The sequence below is a fragment of the Primulina tabacum genome, chromosome 14 (assembly GCF_025594145.1).
Source record: "Primulina tabacum isolate GXHZ01 chromosome 14, ASM2559414v2, whole genome shotgun sequence".
Lineage (NCBI taxonomy): Eukaryota > Viridiplantae > Streptophyta > Magnoliopsida > Lamiales > Gesneriaceae > Primulina > Primulina tabacum.
The window spans coordinates 2,224,187-2,240,436 of record NC_134563.1 but is presented as its reverse complement, the minus strand read 5'-3'; the positions used below and the strand labels follow the sequence as shown (position 1 = coordinate 2,240,436).

At 35.2% G+C, this 16,250-nt stretch overlaps 1 protein-coding gene and 1 pseudogene across 1 annotated transcript; both read right to left on the bottom strand.

The window, feature by feature from the left end:
• Nucleotides 1-507: 507 nt before the first annotated feature.
• On the bottom strand, nt 508-1,191 carry LOC142525185 (RING-H2 finger protein ATL66-like). The gene has a single exon (XM_075629367.1). It carries the CDS (start codon nt 1,044-1,046, stop codon nt 573-575), a length of 474 nt encoding a protein of 157 aa, XP_075485482.1. The 5' UTR covers nt 1,047-1,191; the 3' UTR covers nt 508-572.
• A 1,759-nt stretch (nt 1,192-2,950) lies between these two features.
• Nucleotides 2,951-14,273, bottom strand: LOC142524301 (clathrin heavy chain 1-like; annotated as a pseudogene).
• Between the last annotated feature and the right edge of the window lie 1,977 nt (nt 14,274-16,250).

Genomic DNA, 16,250 nt, shown 5'->3' with positions numbered 1-16,250 from the left:
TCTGTACTAATGTAAAGATATATATATATATACATACATAAATATTTAAATTAATAGATTTTATCTCTTTTTCTAAAGATCAAATTTCGAAACATGTCAATCTACAAACAACTGCTAAAAACAAAGGTAAAACAAATATTAAAAATTGAAAATGTTGCATCAAATCTTATTCAGAAGGACAATTATTGCCCAAAAACCCTTTTGTTGGACAAATTTCAATTGTAATTACATCAAAATTTACATATTCCAAAATTAATTAAGTAATTATTTCTTTGAAATATCATATTCCAAGTTCCAATCAACATGTATCAACAAATACCACTTAGCAAATTCAAAGTAGATTCGACCTGAAAACATTAGACGATGCCAACAAATTTTCATAGGGGTATTTATGTCAAATGTTTAATTAAAAAATTTATAGCCAAAAAGAAAAAAAAAAGTTATTATCCCATGATTTTGACTAAGTTAAAATAACCAAAACCGAAAATAGTAAGGTTAGCATAAGAATATTAATTTGGCTAATTTTTCATTCAATTGATTGTGTTAGATAATTTACAAACACGACGGCGGATTCAAACAGGGGAGTCAGCTCGGAGAGAAGCGCGACAAAGCGGGCAGCTGGAGTGTGTATTCAGCCATTTATCAACACACTCCGAGTGAAAAACATGCTTGCAACCCGGCAGTTCTTTCACTTTATCTCCATCTCCAAACATCCCAAGGCATATACAGCACTCACTCTCCATTATGCTTTCGGAGTCGACTGAAGACCTGTACAGCACAATCGGAAGGCCGTTTATTGTCGTGGAGTCGAGCCCCAGAGTTGGAGCTGGGGCAGCGGAAATGGTTGGGTGTGGTGGAGCAGGCGGAGGAGAGTACTCGACGTTGCAGACCCATCTGGCGTAGAGGAAGAGCAGCGTGACTAAGAGAATAATGGAGATGAGCACTACGAAGAAGAAGAGGGAACGGCCCCGGAATTGTAAATCGGCGTCGTCGAAATCGGCGTAGTGCCACCGGAATTTCTGCGTGGATTCTTGCGGAGAAGCCATTAGTGGAGAGGGAGTGATCGAGGTATATGTACGTATTAAGCTGTTTTTTTTATGTTTATAACTTACATCATTATTTGTCGATTACATGCTGGAGATTCTTTAATGGGGTTTTTGCAGTGGTTCCGGTGCGGTGGCGGTGGCGGTGGGGGGGAGTTTATAGAAAGAGACGTTGGAGTTGGTGGTTTTATTAGTAGAAAGGATAACGAGTGTTTCCTTCTTGTCAAGAAGAGAGGGTAATTGAGAGTGCCAATTAATTAATAAACTAGTTACCGGTATACAGGACATGTGTGTATATTTTTTTTATTATTATCGATGAGTTAAAATGAAATTTGACGAATCATGAAAAGACGAAATTGATATTTAAATTGTTGAAATAAATAAAAATAAAAAATTGGTGTCATTTCTACTATTATGTCCTCAATTTTAATAAAATATAACAGATAAATAATGAATAGATAGCCTCGCTTCTTATCCGTATATAAATATTTTTGTATTATTCTTACAGATATAGTAAATTATAAATTATTAGACAAGGATACTAAGTAAGATTGAAAAACAAAAATGCTACGGGAAACTGGGCAAAGATATTAAATAATATTCAATGTTTCTAATAATTAAATTAAATAATATTCATTGATTAACTAAAAAAAATTTGTATAAACAAAAACAAAAACAACAATAGAATTAACTTTCATGAAAAAAAATCATTTAATTAGATTTTATTAAACTTGCCTTACTTTATCAAACTAGTTATAATATTTATATAATAAAATAATAACTATTTTTGGATAAAAAAAATAAATAACTAACTATTTACGTGATTTTCATGTCCACGTAAAATTATGATAACAAGATCTTATAACACCAAATTTATTAACATATTTAAACTCTATTATGTTATTTTACATAACCATATTAAAAAATTGTTTTTAAAATTATTCCTCAGAACTTATAAATTGTTTAAAATAAATTTAGCCTCATACCACATTAATAAATAATGGTAATATTTTGTGCACGAAAATGTTTTTTTTTTAAATTGCGAAATCCTAAATTTATGAATAGATAATTCAAAAATATATACAGAATACCATACGTAATAGGTATGTCGATTTAGGCGAACCTCCAACCATTTTTTTTTTGCTAAAATAATTCGGAATATTTTAAAATAGAGACGCGTGTATAAATGTATGCAAACAGCTTTCCTATATTCCTATGAAACCGAGGTTACTTAGATGTAGTAGAGATTCTATTATCAACTGTATTACAATTTACAATCCCATCATCAATATATACATATTACAAATACTCTAGTATTCCGTAATTTAAAAAAACAATTGTAATAAACTGTCTACTGAATTTATTCGAGGTTAAATTTCAGAATTTGAAAAGAAAATATCTCAATTTAGGTCTTATATAATTACATTAAATTTCAATTTTAACTGTCCTTTTTTCGGCCTTTGTAACGTCTGTTTTCTGATACGATATTAACACATGCATTACCACGTACGTCAAAATATTAAACTTACCAAAAAAAAAATTTACTAAAATTAAAATTTAATACCATAAAAAACCAAAATTACAAATAAAAAATATTAGATAACCAAAATTACAATTTATCATTTTCAATTTTCAAAATTATAAATACGCTAGAAGAATAAATCTCAAACATTTTCAATCTTTTCGCCTCAAAACTACAACCATCAATTGCCAAAAAAAATTGGTCATTTGCCTCCTCAAGTCCCAAATATCCCTGAATACGCATTTGGATCAAACTTTTTCCGAACCCCAAACTCCAACTAGAAAACTAATGTCACGATCCAAGCTAGCTCACAAAGATGTGCAATCAACTATGAGAAGAAATCTCATTCATTTTAAACACTTCACCCGAATTCGTCGAAAAGCGATTAAAATGAACTCAACAAAATATATTAAACCCCACAAAATATCCTTTGCCTTGTTGTCGAATTTTCTTTTATAAAATACATATAATCCTTCAGCAGTTCAACTTGCCGCCTAAAGCTGCAAAAAAATTACCTCCACTACCAAAGAATATTACAAAGTATCATATATATATCCACACCCTATGAACGACAACGGCGGATCATCACATTATTTTCTAACTTGAACTCTGCCAACTCCTGCAGCCAGTCGAATTTCAGAAATTTGAAAAGCTTGAGAAATAAACAAGAAACGTTGTGAACAAAACCCCAAACATTGTGTCCTCTTATAACACCAAGAGAGTACCTGACATGAATCTTCGACCATGAAACCATCCATATTTCAATAAGACCCCATCGGTGGCATGCCAAAAGGTGGCATCGGAGGCATGCCCATACCACCCATTGGTGGCGGCATGGGAACACCATAACCACCTCCCATTCCGGGACCTCCCATGCCGGGCATAGGTGGAGCCGGTAAAGCAAGAGGCAGCAACTGGGCATACAAATTCTGCAGTATATAGTACATAAATTTGATGTATTCATCAGAAGCAAAATTCTAATTAGACAAATGTAAAATCTCAGGTCGTTGGTCGCATTATTAGGAATGGCAATGCCAATTAAATCCTATGTCTAAACTGAAACTGCAATTCTCGTTCAATTGGGTTACAAAAATACTTATATCCAAATTTTTTTAGAAAAGCCATCAGAACAAACTCATAAGCAAATAAAAACATGCTCCAAAATTAACACCAGATACATCATATAATCAAACTCAAGTTGCTAAAAACCCATAGTTCAAACCAGATTAAATAAGAAACAAATTAATTTAAAACCGGATGTTTCACAAATCAAGTGTATGTAAAACTTTTGAACTAAAACATGATCTTACACCAACTGTATTACCTGTTGCATAACAACATCTTTCTCCTCCTCCTCTTTTGCTTTCACTTCCTTCATGGCCTCAATCTTTTCCTTAATTAGTTCATCAACTTTGCCAGTGTATTCACGGATAAACTATGGCATAGGGAAATGTTACATGTTTGCATATGAAATGTGTATAAAAGAATATAAGATATCAAGAAATATTAAAAAATTAACTTTCTATTTGACTTTTTAGGTAATCAATCAATATGCACACTAACCAGGGAGGTATGTAAAGAAAGATGGAGAATCACCTGTAACAGATAGGGAAAGGCAAAGTCGATCATGTTATTCATCCAAGCAAGCTCAAGTGCAACATCTGGGCGAATCAGATCATAACAAACGAAGAGGCATGATGCAAAGCACTCCTTCTTACCCTACAAAACCATACAGAGAACAGCAACAGATTTATATTAGTATATAGAACAATCAGGTATCCAAATTCAAGTGAATTTCAACATGCTGAGATTCATTGTCATAAAAAAATGATTTAACTGTACCTGTTCAATGAAGTAAACAAGCAACTCTTCAGCAAGTTCTCGATCACCCGATTGTGACGCTGTCTCCATTGCATCTTTGTAAAGGTTGTCTTTCTTGGACAATGCAATTGATAACTTCCACCTGCCGGCTTTCTTGTAGATGTAAGCAGCAACACGCCTCATCTCAAGAAGCTCGTGCTTCTCAATCTACTCGACGAAAAAGATATGGGTATGTTAACCTTCAGAAGGAAGGAAATAAAAGAAGTACAAGGCATCACAATTTACCTTTTGAGCAAGGCCAATCTGATCGAAATTATCATGTAAATCAATTGATTCACGTAGTCTATCATAATCCTCTTCCTCGACATAAATCTCATTGAGAGCTTCATTCACTGCAGACACGTTATTGCTCTGAACTGCTACCATATAAGGCTTAACAAGACGCAGATGACCAGCCTGCATAGATTAAAACAATATGTTGAGAAAATCTCGCACAAGATTTCAAAAAAAAAAAAGAAAGATATTGAGGTGCGAAGAAAACAGGAAAATCAAATAGGAGAACAGACTTTTCTCATTATGTCTACGACACGAGTGTGATCAATGCGAAGAGCTAGGACATTCAAAATATCATTGATGAGGTCGGGGTGCTCTTGCAAATAGAAGTGCACAGCTTTGTAATATAGCTCGACATTGGCAACTTTGACAATAATATCTTTGAATTGCATGTGTTCCCAAGCCTCCGGAGAATGATTCATGACAGTTGTCCCCGCATTATCAAACTCGTCATACTGGACGTATAGGTAAGTCAGTTCTTGCCAATGCTGCTGTTCATCGCACGCTCGGATCAGCTTGGGAATATTGAGACGAGTAGAGAACAATTTGATGTGCTCCATAAGCTTCTCATGGCGGTATCTAGCATAGAGGACACCCAACTCGGTGAAGATCCCCATATGGGCTCGTTCCAATCCTAAACCGCTCTCCATAAGAGATATAAGCTCATTAAAGCATCCTCTGTTTTGATAATACTCACTAACCTCTTCCAGATCATCAACCTATAACAATCACAAAATAATTTATGCTGCAGTATTTGTAGTCCAGAAATTTATGATTATGAAATAGGACATGCTCATTCTGATAAAGTTAATCATACATAAAAAAACAAATTGAGAATCTGCAAGTACCTGTACAATAATGTTGAGACCACATATCTGAGCCAAGCGAAACTCCTCAGCATCAACACAGGCAAAGCAGACTTCTTTCCATGTCTTGGCGCTATTAGCCTTCCGTGCTGCGTCAACAGCACCTTGAAATTGCTTCAACTTCACGAGTGTGATCGCCAATTTACCCCAGTTAGAAATAAAGGCGAAAATAATCTTCGCAACCTCGTACAAAGCTTCATCATACAAGCGATCACCGACATTAGGCAGATTAGCAACATTTGGCATAAGAATAAATTCTTCAATGTCACCAAGCCTATCAATCTTGGCGTATGCATAAATGAGTTCACTGTCCACTTTGGGCTCTTTTGTTTTTTGCCTAACCATGAGAAGGTACTTCACCAGGTCATGATAAACATCTGCATCCTCTGCAGCTCGGATGACTTCCAAGAATTGGGAGGCATCGTCGGCACGTATAAATGACTCAATTGCATCGCTCACCAGGCCTTCCCTGAGTTGAGCTCTGGCCACTTGACTCCAAACAGCATCTTCTTCAACACGGAATGCAAATTCTACTGCTCGGTTAATGTCTCGAATGTTATCCAGTAAAACATTGACTGCCTGGACATTCAAATTAAACTTCTTAAAAATCGCAAAAGCTTCTTCATATAGTTGAGCTTCCACAGCAACTTCTCCAACAGCTGGGCCGTCAAAGTTATCAAGCCTATTAATGTAGTCCATAACCCTGGATGGATCTGCCTTGATTGCAGTCAAGATAAGTAAGTTTTGAAGGTTAAAGTTCCCACTAAATGCCGAATTTTGAAGAACAATCTTTTCGAGCAATTCAATTAGTTCGTGAGGAAGATCAGCTGTCATAAAAGCTTTAACAGCAGCAGAGACTTGCTCTGGGCTCTTGCTTTCAGGCAAAGCAGTTGATACAACTTGATCGATGAGCAGCCTTCTGAATTCATTTTCTGGATCTAGAACTTTTCCCCACAGATCACCATCCATTCTTTCAACCACATATCTGATACAACAAAAGCAGTGAATGAACTTCTACGAAACTGAGAAACTAATAAGCCATAAACTAAGAATATACAACTCACTGACCTAGCCTGCAGCTTGAACAAAGAGTTCTTATTTGTAACATTGATGAGTTCATCATCACATTGTCCTCTTCTGTACGCGATGACAGCAAGGGTAGGATCACGCTTCTCACAGTACTTACCCACAACACGTGAATCATAGTACGGGTTGGTGTTAAGAAAGTGCTCTGGATTGTTGTTGCTATCAATTATGATTTTACCTAAAGCATTGTGCACATGCACATCTTGGCTTCCTTCACTCACAAGATGTTCCAAAAATTGAGTAAGTAGGCGGAGGCGATTCCTGCATACCACGCAACATACATAAGGATATCAAGGAAAAAACTACATGAAAATGAAGTTCGAGAAAGCAGATAAGATACCTTTTCTCACACTCATCCACAAGAGGCTCGACTGGAAGCAGAGAGCGGACAGAAAGTATCAGACCTTTAATGAAATCCTCAGGACATTCGTCATCTAGGAGTTGACCAACAACCAATGGAGCATTTCCAGGATTGACCTATCCATAAATAAAGCAGATTAAGTACATGAAAGACAATTTTCCCACATAAAAGAAAAATTTTCAAATGAAAAGAATACCTTTTGCACATAACCTTCAATGTACCGAAGCATGTTGTTAGAGTATAAATAATGTGTGAGGTCTGGAACAAAACCAAAGCGGTCACAGACATTGATAAGTGGTCTTGCATCTGGAAGTTTTGCTTCCATTAAAAAGTTCTTGGTCTTTTCAGCATCATAAAAATTTGATTCTCTAGTTACACGCTCCACCTCTTTAATTTGTCCAGTTTTGGCAGCAGCTTCAATGTACTTGAAGTGAATCTCAGGATCCTCACTGCAAGAGACCAATCAAATTTCCACAAACTAGTAAGTAGCAAGACAAACATACCCTACAGCGATTAGAAATCCAGTAGTTCAATAAAGATTACCTAGAGCTCAAATACGACCCCAAGAAGAAATATAGTCCTTCATAGGACTTAAACTGCTCAAAGAGCTTTATGCATACTTCAACACCCAATTGTTCACAGTATTCTTTTGCAACCTATATACATATACATTTGAACGTCATGCATAGCGCATACAAGAATGTTAAATTATAAAAATCGGAGCAACAAAATATTTCATATTTCTTGTTTCTGTCTTCAGAAATTTCTTAATTGAGTTGGCAAAGCAAATCCTACCTGAACAATTATCTGTAGGTTTCCCCTCAAATTGACCAGTAAAAGATCTTTCATGCATTCAATTGCCCATTCCGGAGAAAGTGTCCCAAAGAACTCCACGAGTGCCTGAAATTACTACATCATTATGAACTAATAACCAATCCATGAACATAAAACAGTGCTAGATTTTAATAACCTGGGGCTCAATTGCATGAGTATTGACAATAACACGTTTGATATCTGGCAGCTCAGAGTAATGCTGCAGGCACAGGGAAAATGTTAAATTAAATGGAAAACTAAGCATCCACATAATGAATTAATGATGTTATATGATGAGACATTAAACCTGAAGCGCTCGAACATAAAGGCCAGATTTTTCACAAAGTTGAGCAATCCGCGGCCTGTCGTAATGACTAAACATTCCATTTGCCAAAATAGCATCTGCTACATTAGGAAAGGTCACGAGGTTGATCTCCAGGACCTGAAATAATAAAGCAAAAACGTGATGTCATCCATCAACAAAATAAAGAAAGAAGGATAATCATTTACGAAAGGAAGAGCTTTAGTCACAAAAGAACCTTTGTTTGCAGGAATGCATGCTCTGGCAAATTTGGCTTCAGGACATCCAAAAGAAATGCTGTTGCTTCACGAATCATGTTTCTCTGGACCAAAATGATAAAAATTTAAAGCATACAATAGGCTGTACCCAGAATAAAGGTCAGCAAAAATCAGAATGTTTCAAATATATATGGCATTCAGACCTGTAGAAAGAGATCAGTAATGGTATTGTAATCAACAGGACAACCTCCCTCCATTTGTGACATCATAAGTGCAAAATTAACAGCTCCCTGAAGTTATAAAAGTTAATCTCAACATCAAATCGCTCTGATCAGAATTAAACACATTAAGTGGCACATCATCTAAAGATATTTGAATGTCAAGTAACACAGATCCAAGCATACCTGAGGATCTGACCGGAGTATGGTTTGCAAAAGGAACAGGTAGTCTGGCGTATAGCCAACCTGTTTCAAGATACACAGATATTCTTTGAAATCTAACATCACAGAAGCAAAATGACGATAAAATGAAATGCGCAAAAAATCCAAAAATACTTGTCACCTACCTGTTTCGAATAGATCAAGATTTTGTCAAACTCACGTCGCTCAGCAAAGGCTGCAACAACTTTTGGTGTGGCTCTGGCTTTGATAAATATTTTTAGCGCAAGGTCATTGTCAACAGTCTATGAAAAAAGACAAGGAAGATGCAACTTCGGATTACAGAATAAACAGTGCAAGCATAAATTACATGATTTGAACAGTATGCAATCTGAAAATGGTTAAAGTTTCAAATTTATAAAAGAATCTAACCTTCACAAGGTCTCCAAGTTCCTCACTGCACTCAAGTTTATCTTCAGCCAACCAGTTCTCCAATAGATTCTTCTTGTTCTGGTTGACAACAAGGCGAGACAACTCCAAAGATTCAAATGCATTTAACTTTCCTTTAGTTAACAGTGTCCCAAAATACTGCAGCAATGGCGGTGTCTGCCCAGTTTGAACAGGAACACTCTGGAAAACAACACATCAAGTCAAAAGAATCTCAGCTCGCATTGAAAATAAATAACAGTTCAATATCATTCCTGCTGCAAGAAAATTCTGAAGATATCCATGGAATTATATTTTTATGCACTGCTTCTTCGACGCTGAAAAAAAAAACACCTGATAGCTAATGTAAAAGATGATGTACCTGAAACTTAGCAACAGTGTCTGGCGTCCGAAGGATCCCTTGAGGAGATTCTGCAGCGAGCTCTGCGGCCTCTTTATACTTTGTCTGAGCAAACAATTCTTGGAAACGTTGGACAACCTGAGATGTATTAATATAGCAAAAACAATACATCATTTGTCTCTCATCAGAATACATATTTCCATAGAGAGTTCCATAAGCAAGAAAAAAATTAATTAGAGTATTAGATTATGAAAAAATTCAGCCAGGCAGCTCAGAGTTATATTCCAGACATTGCGTGAAAATCACAGGAAGATCTGAAGAAAGAAACAAAATATTGTTGTTACTTAATATGACATAATCAAAAGAAGAGTTATATGAAAATTTTGGTCCTTCAAAATTCAAGTCCAGCTGTTAATCAGGAAACAGCACAGGCCTAATTTGAATCTCCACCATAGAAAACATGCGCAACATGAATTCATATCCCAAAACAAGGGTCCATCAATTATATGCAAAGTACATGATGTCATTCTTCCCTCCCTGCACATACATCAGGAAAAAGATGGTCACAAGGACAAAATGAACTTACCAAATTTCGGCACCAGGAAGGTTTCCTCTTTTTGCAAGATTGACAGCAAGCTCCAGATTGTTTAGCTAAAAATAACCCTTTTAAGACTCAATATTTGCAACTGTAATATACTATGAATTATATCCATAACATGCGAAAGATGATGAATATACCTGGCCACTGACAAAAGGCACGATAGTTGCTTCATTAACTGTAGCGAGTAAAACCTGCCCTCGCCTATTAATAGCATAGAAGCCTCCAACAGATGAAGCTTCTGACGTCAGGAAAATGGGATCTGGACTGATTCTATTTCTGTATACAGCAGCAGCAGAATCCAAATCATAGACAAAGAGCAGTCCCAGCTTCGTAATCACATAAATAAGACTATATTTATGAGATATCTGCAAAATTGGCAGAAAAGCACATTAAATGAAACCAACTGCAGAGTGGACTCAACTAGATAGGCTTCCTAACAGAGAAAAACAAGTAACTTCAAGAAAAATACCTGCATTGCCACAGGAAAGTCGTCAGCAAAATCTGGAGGGAAGAACAGATCTGCTTGTTTTTTGGTAAAAGAAGGTTTCCCTAAAAAAATTGTCCGTGCCAACCAATAAGCATAAACAGAAAAAATCAACATTACAAGTATCTTCTAAAGCATATCCGAAATCAATAGCTTTTGAAATAATACAGAAAAATTAAATTCAAAAAATTCAAAAGCAAATGAAACTTCTATCCACCTGGCTGAGCACCAAGCTCAATAACATGCAACTTTGATGTAATTTGACCAGAATTTGAAGATTTTGTAGCAAAAGAAATTAGAATGGAATCCTTATCGTTTCCTGCGACCTGCCCAAAAATATCAGAGTTGAGAAAATATTTGCTCATCGCGGAGCAAATTAAGCGAAAGAATCTGAAGAAAAGAGACATACTCTGAAAGAAGCAAATGAGGCAGCATGTGCTTCAAGGGCCTGACTGCGTTGCTGATCGACAGAAAACAGCTGCATACTCCCTTTAACCAGTTGAGGCCGCTAAAAAGGAATTTAATCTCAGTATAGTTCTTGTCAAGGGAAATACGCAAAAAAGAACGGTCAATAGAAAGCTATATCTCTATGCTAAAGAACATAACATCCAAACAACAATGATCCACTCACAGACATCATAGTATACATGTGGCGTACCAGTGAAAAACCTAATAGAGTCCAACTGGATAGAAATAGCAAGCAAGAAGGGATTAAAGAACAAATGTACTGACCCTAATTAAAGTGATAGTAGATAAAACTCCAAAAAGATTATGAAAAAAAGACAAAATCAATGCATAAGAAATGCTTCAAATAGCAGTAGATCAATAGATAAATACAATGAGTTTACTTTGGCAAAATATGATACGGTGTTGCCTTAAATGACAGTCAGTATGAATTTGTCGATCAAAACCTCATTAACAGAAACTATCATTCTGTATCATGTGTACAAAAATAAAAATAGGGGTTACTCAAAAGCCAAATGTTACTTAGTCTAACATTATGATCATTCCTTTCAAAACAGAACCTAAGATCAAACTAGTTGCCAATGGTTTATCAACACAAGAATGTTACACCACCACTACTTTCTTTCTGAATCATATTGAACATTAAAGACCTTAGAAATGGTAATGGGTAGCCTCTTCGCATTTCATAATAGTTTCTTCATCATCAGTTTCATACATAAACAGCTGCACCGTCAATAAATTGCCAACACTAAAACTGTGGCATGTACATACTAGAGTGTCAACAATGAACAGTCCGACAAATCTGACAAATCTAACATTGACATGATTATGATATTGAAAAGCACACAAGTGTGGCAGAAATGCATTATGTGCACACGTGGAGGCACAATATTATTTAACTCGCCTCTATCTCAGAGTCAAGAAACGTTTTTAATGCTGGATGAATTTGTGGCCCGCTCTGAGTCATACGTTAGAAAAGTACAGAAAACATTTGTTTTTCTTCATTATTTCAACCTTCTACAATTTAATAGTGAGCTGGGTATGCTTCAGTGTGTAAAGATTATGGCAAAAATACAAAATAAGTATTTGTTATCCAGTAATATAGAAAATAGCCCAGAGGAAATGCATAAAAAAACAAACTACACATCACAACACATTCATACTGCTGATGACCAAAATTCTAAAAGATACAACTAAGCAAAGAAAACAAATGAAAATACCCACCTCAGGCGAACCCGGAGCAATGCCGATCAAAACCAGCCACTTTTCAGAAGGATCACATTTATAATTGATTATTTGGTTGTTCGCTAAGTTCGCAGTTCTATCGAACATCTTTACAGGTTCAGAATCACCTACTCAGAAAGAGAGGAACTTTTAAGGAATGACAGCATAGACCCCTTAGGAGAACGAGAAATGTAATCATGTAACTACCAGTCCTAAAAATGAGATCTCACCTTCAATTGACCAATGATATACCGAGGACTGTGTCACCAAACCCAACATCTTAGGGGTAATCCATTTCCAAAATACGACCTGTCAAAAATTATCAAATGCAGATTAGCCAATAGCAGAAGACTTTAAACAATAATACACAAAGTGATAGCTTGTATTTGCACCCAGCTATAGCATAGACACGCTAAGTAAGAATCTTACCTGCTCAGGCATCTGATGTGACTTCATCTTTGCTTTGGCTTCAATGTTAAATATTTGCAAATGATCTTGAGTGGTTCCCGGAAGTTGAGCTACATTAAATAAACAGCTTCAACATATTGATGAAGATCAAAGAAAGACGTGACCAAGTATATATAAGTTTCAACACTTTCCATTTATGGTGCTGTAAAACAAATTTAACATATGAATTCACACCATCCAATTCAACAATTCTGAGTTTCTTACAATATAATTATCAACAATTATCATCTCAATAATCTTATCAGAGAGAAGGTAAAGATTTCACATATCAGTTTGTATAGAATGCTACAACATATGCCATTTCCAGGATCAGGATACTGACATACATTCCCCACTTCCAGATATTATTTCAGTTGGCTTGCCCTATCATTCATTGAAAGATATCTCCCTCCAATAATCTAATAAGATGTAAGGGAGTAATAATTTTCAAAATGATAATTAGGTGGAACAAAGTTAAAGGTAAACAGGAAGTACCCATCATCTTTGCATCATTTCGAAAATCAGACTACTCACTTGAACCCTTACAACCCTTTCTTACAGATTAAGGATATCTCCTGATTTACCTTCAAGTAATGTGGTATATTTTTCCAAAAATTCCAACTTAATTACCTTTACCATTTTCACAAGCAGTTTTCTCAAAAGAGCTCAGGACCAAAAAGAATGCTCTAGAAGTAACTCATAACAATGCAAACTCAAGTCATAAAAGATAAACCTGTATCACCATGTATTTAAACTATCAATTAGAAATGCTCTGTAGAATTCATTCACCTTTCAACGCCAAAATCCTTGTATTTGGATTCATCAGCGCAGAATCTGCAGTAATAGGCCGCCTCAGTGGCTGATTTGGCATGCTCATATCAATAATCACCACGCTGTTTTGAGGAGCAGTCTCGCGAACACATATATACTTGTCAGATTCCATCGTCACATTTGTGAAGGTAATGAACTGAGGATTGATCCCAATGCTAGTCAACTGCAATCACACCACCACAAAAGGCTAAACATTCAATCCCAGCACCACGATCTCGAATCACCAAGAACCTCAAAACAAAATTAACAGATCTACAACTGAACTACACGATACAAATAAAAAGGCACAATTGCACAATTTCCTCCAAGTCGCGAAACTATCAGCAGACGAATCAAGCATATATCAACAAAAATTGAATAAAGAAATACACAAATGAGCAGAGAAATGAAACAATTGGAACAACAATCAGTTAAACCAATACCGTGAGGGCTTCTTTCATGGTAATCGGAGCGTTAGCGGCCGCCATGATGAGCGAGTACTCTGAGCTTCGGGATCGAAGCTCCGGATCTGGAAAATGATGGGGGAATCGAGAACCAAAACCAACGGCGTTACGGCTGGTGCCTCCGAGATCTAGAGATGCAAAGAGAAACCCTCGCGCGCTCCGAGTACTGAAGAAAAATGAGAGAGAGATCTAGAGAGAGAGAGAGAGAGAGAAAGGGAGACCGGCGAGACTTCAGAGGAAGTTGAAAAGTGTGCATTTAAATATCATATTTATACATCTATATTTATATGTTGCTAAAATTGAATCTCTGTTCGGAATGAAAAATAACCGAAGTCCATCATTTTAATTAAATTAAAATATTATCATTTCGATAATTTCAAAACAAAATATCAATTAATAATCAGATATAAGTCGATCAAAATAAAAATTATGTTTTAAAAAAATTTTCAAATCATTTCAATCACATGCAGATATTTTTGTAAACTTACTAGTTTTTAATTAATTCCCTTTCAAGTCAATATAGATTACAAATAATAGTTTTGATTTTTAAAGACATAACTTTAGGAACACTTTAAACATGTCTTGCAGAACTAAAATTTTCTTAGTTTTCGATGATAGAAATATTTGCATGTTGTTTTCTTCATTTGTTAAATGTTTCGTAATGGTTGAAATGTCTTGTTGGATAAATGTTGGCTATTGGATGTCTTTTGATCAAGCTGCATGAAGTTGCATCAGTCAATAATAGATAAGGACAGATGGTGCATCAACTGAGCTGCTTATATTCCAAACGATAATTTTCTTAGAAAAAGACAATGTCTATCGTAGTCTTCTCTCCTTGAACAAATTTATTAGTCGTTAAGAGCTGAATTTAGCTAAAGTGTAAAATCATTTATTGTACTAATTTTGGAAATAGGACAATAATACATGACATTCCATGCATTGAAATAATTGTCGATCGATAACAATAAAGAATCGATAAATCTAGAAATTCTGTACGAAGTACGATAAGATCAATAAAATTAGAGCACAATATGATGCAATATATATGAATAAATCGGTAATGATGAAATGTCATGGTAAATTCCAAGTCAAATGCCAAAAAGGTCAAAATCGAAGAAAATATCGATAATAAACCTGACAGTAGAGAAACCTGATATGGGTAGCTTACTTTTTCGTCTTGATTTCAATCTAAACCAAAGATAATTTCCTATGTATATAATTAGAGTGCTTTTACACTGGTGAGGACAAGTAGTAAGTGTTGGAACTTTTAAAAATCATTTTTGTAAAAAACTTGTTCCGAATAATTTTGTTAAAACTTGATAAATTCATATTAAATCAAAGACATATCCAAAAACTGAGAAACTTCCCCAAATGGCCGGAATTATGTCGGAAAATGATCAAAAATGTAAAATATGGCTACTGGTGTGCGCATGTAATGTACGCGCCAGTGGGGCGATGCGGGTGGTTGCTTCAGCAGCCATGCGCGACTGGGTTTTTTCCATTTTCGTGTATTTTAAACGTTCTACTTCTTTTATGTTCAACACTTATCGAAATTCAAAAACGATTTATAGCAGCTTTTGAAAAACTAGAGTGGTTGTCAAGCTTATTTCAGACAACCAAACACAGTATTTCCGACGATTGTGGAGATGATCAACCGACATATATTTAAACTAGAAAACATTAAAGCATTTTTTATTTTAAAATAGAAGGAAAATTTGTTCAAGTAAAGGGAGTAATTCATGTTAAAAATAGCTGCCTGATAACAAATTTTCTTAAAATTTTCCAAAATTGTTTTTTACGATTCTTATTTGGGCAAAATCGATGAATGATTTTGTTACACCGCTTATATACTTTGATTTCTGGTGAAATAGTAACGTTGAGTAAATATTTTGGAATTTTTGGAGATGATTTGTTATTTTTTTCCCTTATTTTTCACTATTTTTCTCCAAAACTCACAAATTTTGATCAATTTAATCTAATAATATACTTGGAGTAAGACCTATATATAGACAGAAGTGGAGTGGGTGAGTTATTGTCTCCCAACAAGTGTAAAGCTCATTTCTTGACACTTATCTAAGTCACTAATTATTAACACATGTCAAACTTATTTGAACATAATTTGACAAATATTTGACTAACTTGGTGACACATATTCTCCATTATTTTATTTATTAATTGACAAATTTGAATTTATTGTTATTTAATTAATTAATATTTTATATTATAT

Bases quoted from the DNA above. Each gene is read 5' to 3' on its own strand.
- LOC142525185 (XM_075629367.1), bottom strand. From the start codon at position 1,046: ATGGCTTCTCCGCAAGAATCCACGCAGAAATTCCGGTGGCACTACGCC.